Here is a 14,468-nt window from a genome sequence, read left to right on the forward strand (position 1 = left end):
GAGCCTGCGACCGAGGCATGATCCTGGCCCAGCCATAGGCCCTGAGGACCCCAGGCGGATGTGCAGGTGCTGCTGCAGGTGCCAGTGAGCCCAGGGCCAGGCAGCTGTGCAGGGTCCAGCCCTCAGATGGACAAGCCTCCCTGATACCTTGAAGTTCTGGGCTGAGGGGAGGAAGGGACGAGTTTTCTGTCTGAGGAAGAGAGGCCACAGGGCACTCCAGGCTCAGGGTTCCAGCCTGAGCTGGACAGTGACTCAGGCAGCTGTGGCCTCTCCAGGCTGCTGTCTACACAGCCAGGTGCCATGGTCCTTGCAGGAGAAACAGATGTTTGTTGGCCACGGTTGATGGTCTGGCTAGCGTGGCCATGGGGTTCCAGCAGCCATGGCCTCTCCCTGCTCTGATTCTCCTCCTTCAGAGCCACAGACATGGCTCCGCCCTGACGCTGCTGCTCTGGGGGCCTTGGACTAAAAGCGATGGCTGCTTCAGCCTGATTCAACCAGAGAGGAGGCCTGAGGGAGTGAGGACGTGTGCTCATGTGTGTGGGCAAGGACAGGGAGAGTGCCCGGTGTACACCACCTACATCCCCACACCACATCTGGAACCCCCTGGGGTAGAGGTGGGTGCCTTGCACAAGACCAGGTGGGACCTAGCCAGGGGACTCGCGGTCCACACCCGTCTCTGGTCCTTCACAGCAGAGAAAGTCCACAAAGTGGGAGGGAGCTGCCTTTTCCTGTCAAGTCAGCTGGCTTTGCTAGAAGTCTCCCTGGGGCCTGGAAGCTGTCCACAGGCAGTTACCACTTAGCTGAAAGGCCTCCTTGGGATCGTGCCATTCCTGGGTGCTGATATTTTCCCCAACTGCAGCACCAGTTTCTTTCAAACAGGGACACAAGCCCTAGTCACAGACGACAATCCAGGAAGTCTACTCCAGAGGGGGCCACATGCCCCCTCCCCACACTCAGTGTCTGAGGCACAGGGCACTGGCCGAGGAACAGAAGCCAGCATCGGAATCCCAGGGCCTGCAAGGACTCACCATGGCCCAATTAACTTAAAGCTGTAGCCAGGTCCCAGACCCTGGGCCCCTCAGTCCATGCTGTGTTTGTAAAACACAATCTCTAGAACACTCACACAGTAGGCGGTGCTCATGAAACTCTGTCCCTACCCACCAGGTGGGGACCCACCAGCAGCTGCCCCTTGTGGGGCAGAAGATGGCACTTCCACTAGCAAAGCCCAAGGCACCTTAGTCAGAATCAGACGCTGGATTTAGGATAGAAAAGTTCCAGCCACGGCTCAGAACAGCCACCTTTCCACTCCCACCACCCAGCAAGCAATGCCTGGGCCACACCAGAAAACCTCTGGTTAAAGCCATCAGCCAATGGATGGGACGGCAGAGGGGCTATGCTCTTCCCCCAGGTATCAGGGCTGAAAGTGAGGGGAGCCTGGCGCTGGAGGGAGCATAGCTTGAGCCCTTGCAAATGTCAGGGAGGCCCAGGCTGGGGGAGGAATTGGGAACAACAACAACAACAACAACAAAAACCTGCATTTAAATCCTAGCCTTGTACCTCCCAACTGTGGGACTGTGGCCAGTGGTTTTTAACTCTGAGTCTGTTTCTTCATATGAAAAACAGTGACGAAAATACCCATTCCTCGATGGGTGGTGGGTGGATGGTGTGTGTGCATGGTATGGGGTTGAGGCTCAGGGGGTAGCAGTCGCTGGCATTGTCAGCATCGCAGGGACACCAGGGACTCAGGTTCAGTCTTGACATCAAGCCTCACTCAGCCTGAGATGAGGAGTCCCCACCAGCTGTCACCCAGCTCAAGGGCATGCAATGGGACACTGTCCCAGGTTCTCTGGAACTGCCCACCTACCCCACATGGTGGAGTCAGATCCTCAGCTGTGGTCCCTGCCCCCCAGGAAGGCATGAATGAAGGGGTCAGTCCAGAGTCATTCTGGGGCTGGGACCCCCTCCACGGAAACATGAGCCCACAGATCAGGTGATGGTCAGTTGGCAGGAGCTTAGCTTCCTGTTGGTGCTGATCCCAGACCCCCTGGCTACCCATATAAACCTTTCTGAGACCCCAGTCCTGCCCCAGGATCCCTCCCCAGCCATGCCCTACAGAGGAAAGAACCTGGGTTCAAATGCTGACTCTGTCACTTACAGGCTGTGTGACATTAGGTTTCCTCGCCCTTAAAATATAAATACTACCACTTACCTCACTGAATACTAGCACAGTATGCCCCACACAGCGGTGAGGGGCTGCCAGCCTTAGCCCATTGGATAAGCCCATCTGACAAGACAGATGTGAGCATTTCTTCCATATAAACCAGGAAATAGAGGATTAGAGACTTTAAATAACTTGCTCAAGGTCAAAGAGCTAGTGGCATGCAGAACTGGAATTTGAACCCACATCCATATGATTTTACAACACCATCCATCCAAATTAATGGATATTTATGTATGGCCTACATCTGTCCATGTCTGCAGATACTGGACACAAAATAATAAACGAGAGACAAGGTCCTTGTCCTCAGGAGCTGACATCAGGAGAGGAGACAGTAAACAAGACTGTTCCAGTAGCAGGTGCCATAGAGCGGGTAACTGGGTGGTGGGTAGATAGCAACCCGGGTGCAGATGGGGGAGGGATGCCTTACTTAGCCAGGTCAGCAGGAGTCTCTCTTAAGAACTCTGGAGAGATGAGCAATTGGTAGGGGCCCAGGAGGTACAAAGTCCCTAAAGCAGGCCTGACCACAGTGACAGAATCCAGGGACAGAAGGGAAGCCAGTGAAGACCCTGTATGAGGAGGCAGGACATGCAGCTGAGCCAGATCATAGGCCCTGAGGCCATGCTAAGGAACGGGATTTTTTTTTTCTATGTTTAATAAGAACTATTGGTAAGGTTCAAGCAGGTAGTACAGTGTGATATGATTTATGAATTTTTACTTTTCCTTTAAACTCCAGAACAATGTAGTGGAATTAAATTATTTATTTATTTATTCACTTATTTTATATCTTAGAGATGGGGTCTTGCTATGTTGCCCAGGTTGGCCTGCAGTGGCTATTCACAAGTGTGATCACAGTGCACTACAGCCTCAAATTCCTGGCCTCAAGCAAGCCTCCTGCCTCAGCCTCCTGAGTAGCTGGGAAAACAGGTATGCACCACTGTACCTGGCTATTGCAAATTTTTTAAAGGTCACTGTGGCCTAGGCTGGTGACCACAGCTGTTCATGGCCCTTTTCACATAGTGCTGGATAAAGAGCCTGAGTAGCGTCAGGTGGCACTCAATCAAATTTCCCCAGTCCCATCATCCTCAGCATCCGGAGTACTATGGCCCCAAGCAAATCACCTTTAGGCAGGTTTACTTTTGCTCTGTCCCTACACGTACCTTGTCCCAGTCCCTGAACACAGTAGCTGCTCAGAAAATGCCAGACACTTAGTGAGCTGACACCTGTGAGGACAACTGGAAGTTCAAGGGGCTCACGTCAGGGAAGTCAGGGGTCCTGGACTGACACTTACCATCTTGGGTGGTGGGAGGTCTGGAAGGCTCTTCTGAGGGGCCGAGGAGGGCTGGCTGGGCTCCCCATTTGGCAGCAGGCCCTGCTCCTCAGGCGCTGCGGGCAGCAAAAGGGAAAGGCTTCGGTGAGGGGTGACCAGCCTTACACAGGGTCTCCTTCCTCAGGCATGCCCGGTCACATGCACCCCGTGAGTTCTTTCTGAGCAGGTGTTAATTACCCAGGCAGGCGGTCCCTGGAACCGAAGTTGTTTTTCCTCCCTCCAATAATAGGGTGCAGGAGTGCCCCAGCTACATGCCTGGGGTTTCTGGCAGCCTCTGTACCTGCTCCCGTACCCATCCCATGTCAAAAAAAATGGTCTAGCCACAGAGCTTTGGCCAGCAGAGGAGCTGCCTGGTGGCCACTATATTGAGCCACTCTCAGCATGGACCCTGTGATTATGCCTCTTTCCTCCCACAGTTTACCCGGAAGGCAAGTGACCCCCGCCAGAGTGGCCAACCTCATCTGGATGAGCTCTGCCATGTCCCAGGCTTGGTGAGGGGCAGGGAGCGAAGGAGCCACACCGGGGAAGTGAGGCCACCAACCCTCGGTGCACTTGGAAGGAAAGGTGCCGAAGACACTTCTGAGCCTGACCATTTCAGCCAGCCCTGGGACAGACAGGCTCAGGCAGGCCCGACGTCGGGGATTTGGTGGCTGATGTCTCAAAGACAAGCCTTCAACAGGACTGAGTGCTTTGCCATGCTGTGTTCCCACCCTTCTCTAAGCCTTTGTGGTTAAGTCACAGGCTTGGGAGTTAGGAGATGGAGCTTCTTAGCCTGCCTCTTCTGCAACTAGGCAGCTCTGCATACCTCTGGGCCTCCCCGGGGTTTTGCCAGGCCCCTCCCTGGAGGTTTTAAGGGAAAAGCAGAGAGCAGAACAGAGCAGAAGAGTGAGGCACCATGGAAGACAACATATGTCCTTCCCATGGAAGACAAAACGTTCCGCCAAAGACAGCACCTTTGAACATCATCTTTGACTATTAAGGCAGTTGCTGACACCACCATTTATTTCTCTCTCCTCTTCCTCAAAACAGACTTTTATCAAAAGACATAAAGGCAGAACCGTGGGATCAGCACCACACACAGCTGCTTTCTTCGAACATCTGAATTATGACTTCCTGTTCCTGGGATGATGCTGGGAACAGCCAAAAAGTTTTAGGGCCAGATTCCTTATCCAATGGGCAAGGAGGGGGTGGCCTGTTGAAACATCCCGAAATACATCAACCCAAAATACGACCAACAAAAATGTGGCTTCTAAAAATAACTCCGCCAGGCGGGTCTGTGTGCCGGCTGCGAGGAAAGAAAGGTGGGACAGAACCAGCTTGGACCTTCCCCTATCCCAGGAGTGGCCATCATACCCGCGTCAGTGATCCCAGCCTCGTACCTTTGCCTTGAGACTCTGCATTCTGTTGCTTGTTGATGATCACTTTGTTCATATAAATGTACTCCTCATCAGAGCCTGCACAAGGAAGGAGACACAGGCTTTGTGTGACTTCATGAAGAGAAAGGGCCTCCAGCTAGAAACCCTGTTACCCCAGAGCCGTTTTCATCTGCCTGGGTTCCAGTAAAAGCACACAGCGTTTTCAGTGGATTGAAAGAATAGTCCAACATGGAAAGAGCTGACAGATTTCCAAAAGAGAAATGACAAGTTGCTGACTGCTAGTTTTCTAGCCTGGCCGAGGGTGTGGGGGCAGGTAAGATACAGAGGGATAGCTTATGGTATAAAAATCCTGCACTTTGGGAGGCCGAGGTGGGCGGATCACTTGAGGTCAGGAGTTGGAGACCAGCCTGGCCAACATGATGAAACCCTGTCTCTACTAAAAATACAAAAGTTAGCCAGGCATGGTAGCTATAATCCTAGCTACTCAGGAGACTGAAGCAGGAGAATCACTTGAACCTGGGAGACAGAGTTTGCAGTGAGCTGAGATCGCACCACTGCACTCCAGCCTGGGCAACAGAGTGAGACTCCATCTTAAAAACAAAAAAGAAAAAAGAAATCTTAAGTTCAAGATCTGCCTTGTATCCCACCAAGTAGAGATGTCTCTGGGCTTCGTAGCATTTCATTTAAATTGTAAAATATTTCCTGTCATTCTCACCCTAGTCTGAATTACTTGAATGGGCTGATCCAGTGTGTGTAGATAAGCCAGGTCACACTGAGGACCTGGCAGTTTAGTTCGCAGGCCTCTAGGTAGGGGGCCATTGGATGGGTGAAGGGGGACCTGAATAGCCAAATCACGTGAGTTCTGAGTTTAAAGGGGTGAGTATCCTGAGAATAAGAACTGAGGAGCCACCAGCCACCTGCTCTACCCTATAGATTATACCCTGCAGTGGCACAATCCATGCCCTCCTTTAAAACCACTTCTGTGCAGGTTAAGTCACCTTTCTCATGCCTGCCTGGGCAGAGAAAAGCTGGCTTCCTAACTCTTGCTCCATTTCCAATCCCCCAAGGACCCTTTCTTCAGAAGTCTTCAGAGGAAGCTCATTCTAGTGTTTCTCTTCATCAAAATCCTCTTGAATTTCTTCTGCAGCCTTAATTTGCATTTCCTAGAAACTTGTGGCTGATAAATTCCAGTGGTTAGAGACCGCGTTACTGAGCCAAAGGACCCAGTTCTAACCTCTGGCGAAGGAAGCAGTTCAGCGTCACTCTGTTCTACGGCCACAGACCGCCCAAACTCCAGCCAACAGGCCTGCAAAAGCAGGGCCCCGAGAGCCAAGAGGAACAGGACGGGGCTGGATACAGCCTCAGTGATCAGCACCTGGGGTTGTCATCTTAGTGCCTTGCCCTGCCAGGACAAGCAATGTCACCCCTGTGCCAGGGACTGCAGCAGTTTATGGGTGGGAGCTATGAGGTACAAATGGAGTGAACTGGAACTCACAGACTCCCACCCGCTGAGACTCAAAGAGGGTTGAGTCAGTTCCTTCTCCAGAGCATGGCAGAGGGGAAAAGTGCCCTGCAGGGAGAGGCAGGAGACGGGGTCTCAACCAAAGCTTTGCCATAACGGCATAATTCTGGGCAAAGCACCTAACGCTTGTGCCTCCGTTTTCTTGTCTGCATGACAAAATACTGCCGGTTTCAACCAAACTCTTCAGTTTTCAAGAGTACAAAACTCAGATACTAGGCGGTTTGGAAAGGTAAGGTAACCTTACAACTAAGATGAAAAATGACAGCTTAAAACATGGGACATGACTCAAAGGCTCAACAATAGGAAAACGGTAACAAACCATGGCACATCAACATATATAACAGCAAGTCACCTTTAGAAACTAAATGGGTTACTGAAGAGTGTGTATAAATTGGCATGGCCATTTTAGAGATGATTTTGGAGGATACATTTTTGTGTTCATATTCTTTGACCCAGCATTTCTACTGCCAGAAACTTATACTACAGATAAACTCTAGCATTTAAAGAAAATTGTATTTGAGGACATTCACTACAATATTGCATGATTTTTTTTTTTTTAAAAAAGAATACAACATATGGCCGGGCACGGTGGCTCACATCTGTAATCCCAGCACTTTGGGAGGCCGAGGTGGGCAGATCACGAGGTCAGGAGATTGCGACCATCCTGGCCAACATGGTGAAACCCCGTCTCTACTAAAAATACAAAAAATTAGCCAGGCGTGGTGGCGGGCACCTGTAGTCCCAGCTACTCGGGAGGCTGAGGCAGGAGAATGGCGTGAACCCGGGAGGCGGAGCTTGCAGTGAGCCGAGATAGTGCCACTGCACTCTAGCCTGGTCAACAGAGCAAGACTATCTCAAAAAAAAAAAATACAACTTAAATGTCTACCAATAGGTTAAACATTAGGATTCATCCAGCATTGAACTCTACCCAATCGTGAAAACTAGCAAGGTAGCTCTGTGTCTGTTTACAAAGATACCCAAGACCTAGAGTTTAATTATAAGATCATGTTTCAGAATAGCAAAAAAAGAAAAAGCATATGAACTGTCAACACATGGAAATGTGTGCATGCAGCAATTCTAAATATAAAAATAATGTAAAGCAGAAACAGAGGCAAACCACAGCTACTCCAAAATATTCAGATAACGCTGATAAGGATCAGAAAAGGAATTGGAAGAACATAGTGTTCAGTGTTCATTTTTTTTAATATCATTAACTAAATTCACATACCTATACAAAAAAATAAAAGACAAGATGTTATTGTTTTAAATGTTAGATTCTGAGCAGGTGTTTTCTCTCTAAGATGATAATTTGTAAGTTGCAGAGAAAACTCACACTGGCTACTTCATGAGGGTGCATCGGCCCACCTCGGGTGGGCTGCAGGCTGAGGCTGACTTGGTTTTGATTCTCAGAGGGTTGCTAATCTAGGACTCTCCAGGTTGGGAAGTAAGAGGCTCCCAAGACCTTCTGCAATTGTGGGAAAAATACAGTAAACCTGGCCCTAGACAGGGAGGCTGCGGACAGGGAGGCCAGACTGCTCAGTCCTGTCTGGGAGGTGGCAGCCTTGGGCTAGAGAACTTTCTATCATTCACTCAACTATCTGATGAAGTGCATGCAGCATCAGCACTGTGCTAAGTGTTGGGGATACAGCAGAAAACAGATGTTACCTCTGCCTTTGTGAACCCCACAGTCCGGCAGGAGAGACATACCTGAATCTAATCATTACACAGTGGGTGGGAAATGACTACGGCCTGAAGGTATTGGGAAGATGAGCTCGAAGTGCTTGGAGGTCTGCAGAGGGTGGCCCTTCCCAGAGAACTGGCGTAGGGTGGGGAGGAGGAACATGAACCTCTTTGCCACCACTGGATACAGAACATTTGAAGTGCTTTTGACCAGAGGGGCAGCCACTGAAACGTCCCTGGAGCCTCTGAGGGTGGGGGTGGGAGTGTGAGGCAGGAGTGGGGGCTGGTATGGTGGGGACACAGCTGTCACTGGTGAAGGCTGGAATAGACAACAGGGAGCCAAGCCCTCAATAAACAGATCTTAGTCTATGCCTGGACCTCTCCATCCAGATAAAAAGCAAAGAGGGTAGAAAAATTTGTGTTACACTGAGATAAAAAGAAAACAAAGTTTTGAGTTTTGAGAAAACTCAAAGAGACAATTCCCTTTGCGAAGTGTAAATGCACACATACACGTCCTGCCCAAAATGTGTGGAAGTCCCAGCAGCTCAGTCTGTGTGGACCACGGCTATCTTGAGATGATCACCTTGCTTCCATCTACAAGTTTCAACAGGCTGAGCTAATTTTTGGGTAGAGGTGGGCCTGGGAGGCCGAGGGAAAGAATGCTGTAATTTCAGGTGCAGTATGTGTGTTTACGATTCTGTCCTGTGCGACACAACAGTTACTGCAGTGCAGTGGAGCAGAGGGAGATAAGGTTAGGTCCACCTGTCCAGGCCCAAGCCCTGGCTCTGCCCTCAGAGCCGTGTGCCCTCAGGCAAGTGACTTTCAGAGGCTTGGTTTCCTTGTTGGTAAAATGGGAATATGCTTTGGGGTAAAGGATGAATGATGTTATTCATGTCATTTACTGCATTAAGTACAGGGACTCAGAAAGTACACAATAAACGTTGGCTGCTATTGTACCCACTCTGCAGTTTAAGGGGTACAAAGAGGACTGGAAGGGAAGTTCCGTTAAACAGTGGCTATTAACAAGTGGGCTTCGCTTCTGAGAATACAGGCCCCAGGCCTCAGTGTGGCTGTGCATGGGTGGCACTCTGGAGGTGATTCACCTTGGGGAACCCATGACCAGTTCTCAGCAGCTTCCCACCCCCTACGAGCTGCAGAGTCCATGGAGAGGGGAAGGCCTGACTTTATAAGAGCCGATCAAGGGCAGAACAAAAAGGTCATTCTACAGGAAGCCACATCACAGGTTAATTCAAAAAAGAGACCACATGTAGGAGGCGCTGCCAGAGTGGTTAGCACCAAGATCCACGGGTCAGACTTATCACAAACAGGTGGTTTCCAGTTCCCAGCAGAGGTGTTTTTTATCATTGAACGTTCAAGGTGGAGCATATCGAAGTGGTGTGGGGAGTGTGCTTTTTAGAGGATTCCACTGATGAATCCTTCATGGAGTGAACCATCTGCCTCCACCTTTCCTGCTTTGTAATGTAGATTTCCCATCTGTGTTCCCACGATGGGCTGCTTTGATGTGCTGCTGACCAGCACTGGCGGCGGCAGGCGGGCGGACGCTCCCTACAAAGCCTTCAGGAGCATGGGAAGCTGCAAAGGCTGAAGGAAAACACGTCTGATGAGAGGCTATGGCAGATGATTCCTCCAGAAGAGAAGACAGATGGGCATATAGCAACATGCCTCGGCTTTACGACTGCTTATTCAGAGAATAGAAACTAGTTCCACAGGGAACAGGGAAGGGGAAAGTCCTTGAAATGTAGCCTGGCAGATTCAGGTTGGACACAAGGAAGCATTTCTGGACTGTGATGGCTGGGGCAGGTGGAGACTTCCCTTCTCTGGCAGGACTTGGCCTGTTCCCGCTGGGAGGCAGATGGATTAGATGCCTTCACACGGTCCCTGACCGTCCCCAAACAGCATTTCCAGTTCTCAAACATCTGACATAAAAATCAACTCAACTGTTAAGACTTCACAAAAAGGGTTTTCCTTTTTTAAAAGGATCTGAATTTGCTAGAAATAAAACCATATGTCCACAAGAAGACTTTTTCAAGAATGTTCCTAGCCGCCTCATTCGTAATAGTTCAAATCTGTGAACAACCCAAATGGCCATCAGTAAGTGAAAGGATAAACAGATTGTGATATATTCACAGAATGGAATACTACTCAGCAATAAAAGGAACAAACTACAGACATACTCAACAGCATGGATGAATCTCCAGAGAAGCCAGACATACAGTACACATCGTATGAATCCATTTGTACAGAGCTCCAGCACAGGCAACATTAATCAGCACAATGGTTGCTTGTGTTGGGTGGCTGGGAATGGCCAAGACAGAACTTTCTGGATGATGGAAATGTTCTATATCTTGTTTTGGGTGATGAGGACACAGGGGTATACAATTATCAAAACTCACTGAATTATTTCACATGTGTACTTTATACGTAAACGATCTCAATTTAAAAAAGAGAAAAATTATGGACTCAGGGTTCTGTAATTTACAAAGTCTTCCAACTATGTTTTCCCTTGGGTTGTATAATACCGGGCAGGTTTAACTCTCCAGGTCTCAGTTTCCCCCTCTATAACAATAGCACCAGCCTCACAGGGATGACTTAAAGATGAAATGGGTTATTACATATTCTCATGGGAATGCTCAGTAAGCCCTAGTTATTATTATAATTTATTATTCCAGCTCTACTTTCAACCAGCACGGAAGAGTGCTTTGAAAATACTTCGTTTAAAACCTCACTCGTGGGCTGCTGTGTTAAGTGGCCAGAGATTTCTGGGGCTCTGGCCCAAGTCGGGTCAGTCCTGCACCATTGTTATGGGGTGAAGTGTGTCCCCTCAAAATTCATATATTAAATCCTAGCACCCAGGATACCTCGGAATATGATTGCATTTGGAGATAGGGTCTTCAAAGAGGTAATTAAGTTAAAATAAGATAATTAGGGTGGCCCTAATCCACTATGACTGATATCCTTATAAAGAGAGGAGATGAAGGCCAGGCATGGTGGCTCACGCCTGTAATCCCCCCACGTTGGGAGGCTGAGGTGGGTGGATCACCTGAGGTCAGGAGTTTGAGACCAGCTGGCCAACATAGTGAAACCCTGTCTACTAAAAATACACAATTAGCTGGGCATGGTGGTGGGCGCCTGTAATCCCAGCTACTCCAGAAGCTGAGACAGGAGAATCGCTTGAACCTGGGAGGTGGAGGTTGCAGTGGACTGAGATCATGCCACTGCACTCCAGCCTGGGCAACAGAGCAAGAACCCGTCTCAAAAAAAAAAAAAAAAAAAGAGAGAGAGAGAGGAGATTAGGGTCAGGCACGGTGGCTCACCCCTGTAATCCCGGCACTTTGAGGGGCCCAGGCAGGGCGGATAGCTTGAGCCCAGGAGCTCGAGACCAGCCTGGGCAACATGGCAAAATCCCATCTCTACAAAAAAACAAATACAAAAAAAAAAAAGATAGCTGGGCATGGTGGCATGTACCTGTAGACCCAGCTACTTGGGAGCCTAGGAGGTTGAGGCTACAGTGAACCATGATCACGCCACTGCACTCCAGACTGAGTGACAGAGTGAGCCCCTGCTTCAAAAAAGTTAATAAGAAGAGGTGACTGGGACACAGACACAGAGGAAAACCCATGTGAGGACACAGGGAGAAGACAGCCATCAGCATGCCAGGGAGAGAGGCCTCAGAAGGGACCAAACCTGCTGATCCCTTGATGTTAGACTTCTGGCCTCCAGAAGTGTGAGAAAATAAGTGTCGTTTATAGCACCCAGCCTGTGATCCTTAGCTATGGCAGCCTGCACTGACTCACAACCATCTTTGTTGGCGTGGAGGCCTCTGCACCGCCCAGGGCCCATACTCACTGCTGCTTTTGGTGTAAAGCCGGAGGAGCTCCGCCAGGCAGCTCTTCTTCACCAGGGCTGTGCTGCTCAGGTTCTCCTGGTCAAGAATCTTGAGGAAGTCATCCAACTCCGTCAGCAGCTGTTCCAGGGCTAGGGACAGGAAACAGAAGAAACGTATAGTGGCTGCCCTCTCTCCAAAGCCCAGCTCAGATATACCTCGGGACCCTGCAGCCTCCCACCTCGAACCCTCTGGTCCCAAGAGGAAGGGTTTGGTGTGAGGTCTGGCAGCGTGTGGGGGGACTGGGCAGAAGATGGGATTCTCAGCTCTGGGGCCACAGGGAGAGAGAAACAGGCCCTTGGCTTGGAGATGAACAGCCTCCGCTGAAGCCCCAGCCCTACCAGGTGCTGGAAGAGTGACAACGGCCTCGTCAGCCAACTTTCTATCTCCTCCACTGCAAATGTCAGCCCTCACAGGGCTCTTGTGAAAACTAAGAAAAAACTACCTCCAAAGTGCTTTGAGGGCCGTTGAGCTCTGCTCTTAGAGCTGTGGCTAGAATGAGGGTTACTCTCATCTTGATCCTCTCTGGATGCCTTTGGGCCCATTTACTTCTTAGGTCTTTTAGGTCAAATGCTTTGTAAAGTTCCTTCCAGCTCTGAAGTTCTATGGTTCTAAGCCTCGCCTTGGCTTGGCTGCACGGCTTTAAAGTATGAATCTGTTCACAGGTTGTCCATGATTAAAAGCCACACCTGGGCCGAGCGCAGTAGCGCACACCTGTAATCCCAGCACTTTGGGAGGCCGAGGCGGGTGGATCACAAGGTCAGAAAATCAAGACCATCCTGGCCAACATGGTGAAACCCCCGTCTCTACTAAAAATACAAAAATTTGCTGGGCATGGTGGCCCGCGCCTGTTGCCCCAGCTACTTGGGAGGCTGGGGCAGGAGAATCGCTTGAACCCGGGAGGTGGAGGTTGCAGTGAGCCAAGATCACACCACTACACTCCAGCCTGGTGACAGAGCGAGACTCCATCTCAAAAACAAAAAAAAGAAATAAAAAGCCACACCTGGTTCCTCAGAGGCCCTAGCTGGCCTCCAAAGCCCTGCAGACTGCAGCAGCCTCCCCCGTGGTCACTGTCATACTCCACAGCCCGGACACAGCACCCCTCTTTCCTTCTCTGGCCTTTACACATCATGGTCTTCTCCCCCTCTGCTAAATCACACTTGTCCCTGTGTTACCAGTGGTAGTTATCCATACAGATCTGCAGCAACCTCAATTCTTGCCTCCTCAGAAGAAAGAATTTGAGGGGCATAAGGCAGAAGGGGAAACTGAGACGAGTCTCAGAGCAGAAGTGAAAGTTTATTAGAAAGCTTTAGAACAGTAAGGAAAGGAAAAGAAGTAAAGTCCAACTTGGAAGACGGCTACGTGGGCGACCTCAGAAACCAAGTATGAGGCTTGACCGCTTGACTTGGGGTTTTCTACGCTGGCACACTTCTGGGATCTTGCCTTACTTCTCCCACTCCTGAGATCTTATTGGGAAGCTGCTGATTGCTTTCAGGTGTTTTCTATGAGGAGCCTGCCTTTCTCTGGCAGTAGCTGTGACCAATCATTCCTTTAGAGAAACAGTTAACAACTGCCTGACCATCACCTGGTGGCATCCAACACTCCTAGTGTGTGGGGCGGGGTGGGGAGCCCTCTCCTGCCTGCTCATACGTAACTAGCTATCTGCTGTAACACCTCAGTTCTTGGTCTAGATAACATTCCTCCTGAGACACCTTCTCTGGGCCTCTTTAACAGATCCATGTTACCAGCACCGGCCTCTGTGGTGGGCTAAATATTGGGCCCCTAATGATATCCATGACCTAACCCCTCAAATCTGTGAATATGCTACTTGACATGGCAAAGGGACTTCACAGATGTGATTTAATTAGGAGATTATCCTGGTTTGTGCAGGTAAGCACAGTGTAATCACAGTGGCTCTTATAACAGGGGGAGGTAGGAGGGTAAGAGTCAGGGAGATAAGATGCTACCATGTTGGCTTTTGGGGATGGAGGAAGGGACCATGAGCCAAGGAACACAGGTGGCTTCTGGAATCTGGAAAAGGTGAAGAAGTAGATTCTTTCCTAGAGCCTCCAGGAGGAATAGAGCCCTGTGGCCCCCTCTAGATTCTGATCTCCAGAACTGTAAATTAATGAGTTCGTGTTGCTTTATGTCACTAAGTTTGGTAATTTGTTACCGCAGCAATAAGAAACTGAGACATCCTCTCACAGCTCTGACTGCATCATAGTGTAGCTGTCTGTGTCACTATTTAGCTGCAAGCTCCAAGGACAGGCTTTGTGTGGAGCTCACATTTCCAGGGCCCAGCACAATATCCAATAAATATTTGTTGACTAAATGAGTAAATGAAAGCAAAGCAAATCTATCCACTTACTTTGTACACGAAAGAATTCCGTGGCTGAATTATAAGAAAAATAAATTAGTGGCCTGGATTAAGAGTAAAG

At 49.6% G+C, this 14,468-nt stretch overlaps 1 protein-coding gene across 10 annotated transcripts in view; it reads right to left on the reverse strand.

Annotated features, from left to right (window-relative positions):
• AFAP1L2 (actin filament associated protein 1 like 2) overlaps positions 1-14,468 on the reverse strand; it is a 109,962-nt gene that overhangs the window by 34,232 nt on the left and 61,262 nt on the right. For all 10 annotated transcript variants that reach the window (XM_054503851.2, XM_054503854.2, XM_054503848.2 and 7 more), the window contains 3 exons: positions 11,994-12,122; positions 4,928-5,002; positions 3,510-3,604 (listed from right to left, as the gene is read on the reverse strand). In XM_054503851.2, the coding sequence (XP_054359826.1) occupies positions 3,510-3,604; positions 4,928-5,002; positions 11,994-12,122 (299 nt within the window). The remainder of the gene's footprint in view (positions 1-3,509; positions 3,605-4,927; positions 5,003-11,993; positions 12,123-14,468) is intronic.

This window comes from Pongo pygmaeus, chromosome 8 (genome assembly GCF_028885625.2).
Source record: "Pongo pygmaeus isolate AG05252 chromosome 8, NHGRI_mPonPyg2-v2.0_pri, whole genome shotgun sequence".
Classification (NCBI taxonomy): Eukaryota; Metazoa; Chordata; class Mammalia; order Primates; family Hominidae; genus Pongo; species Pongo pygmaeus.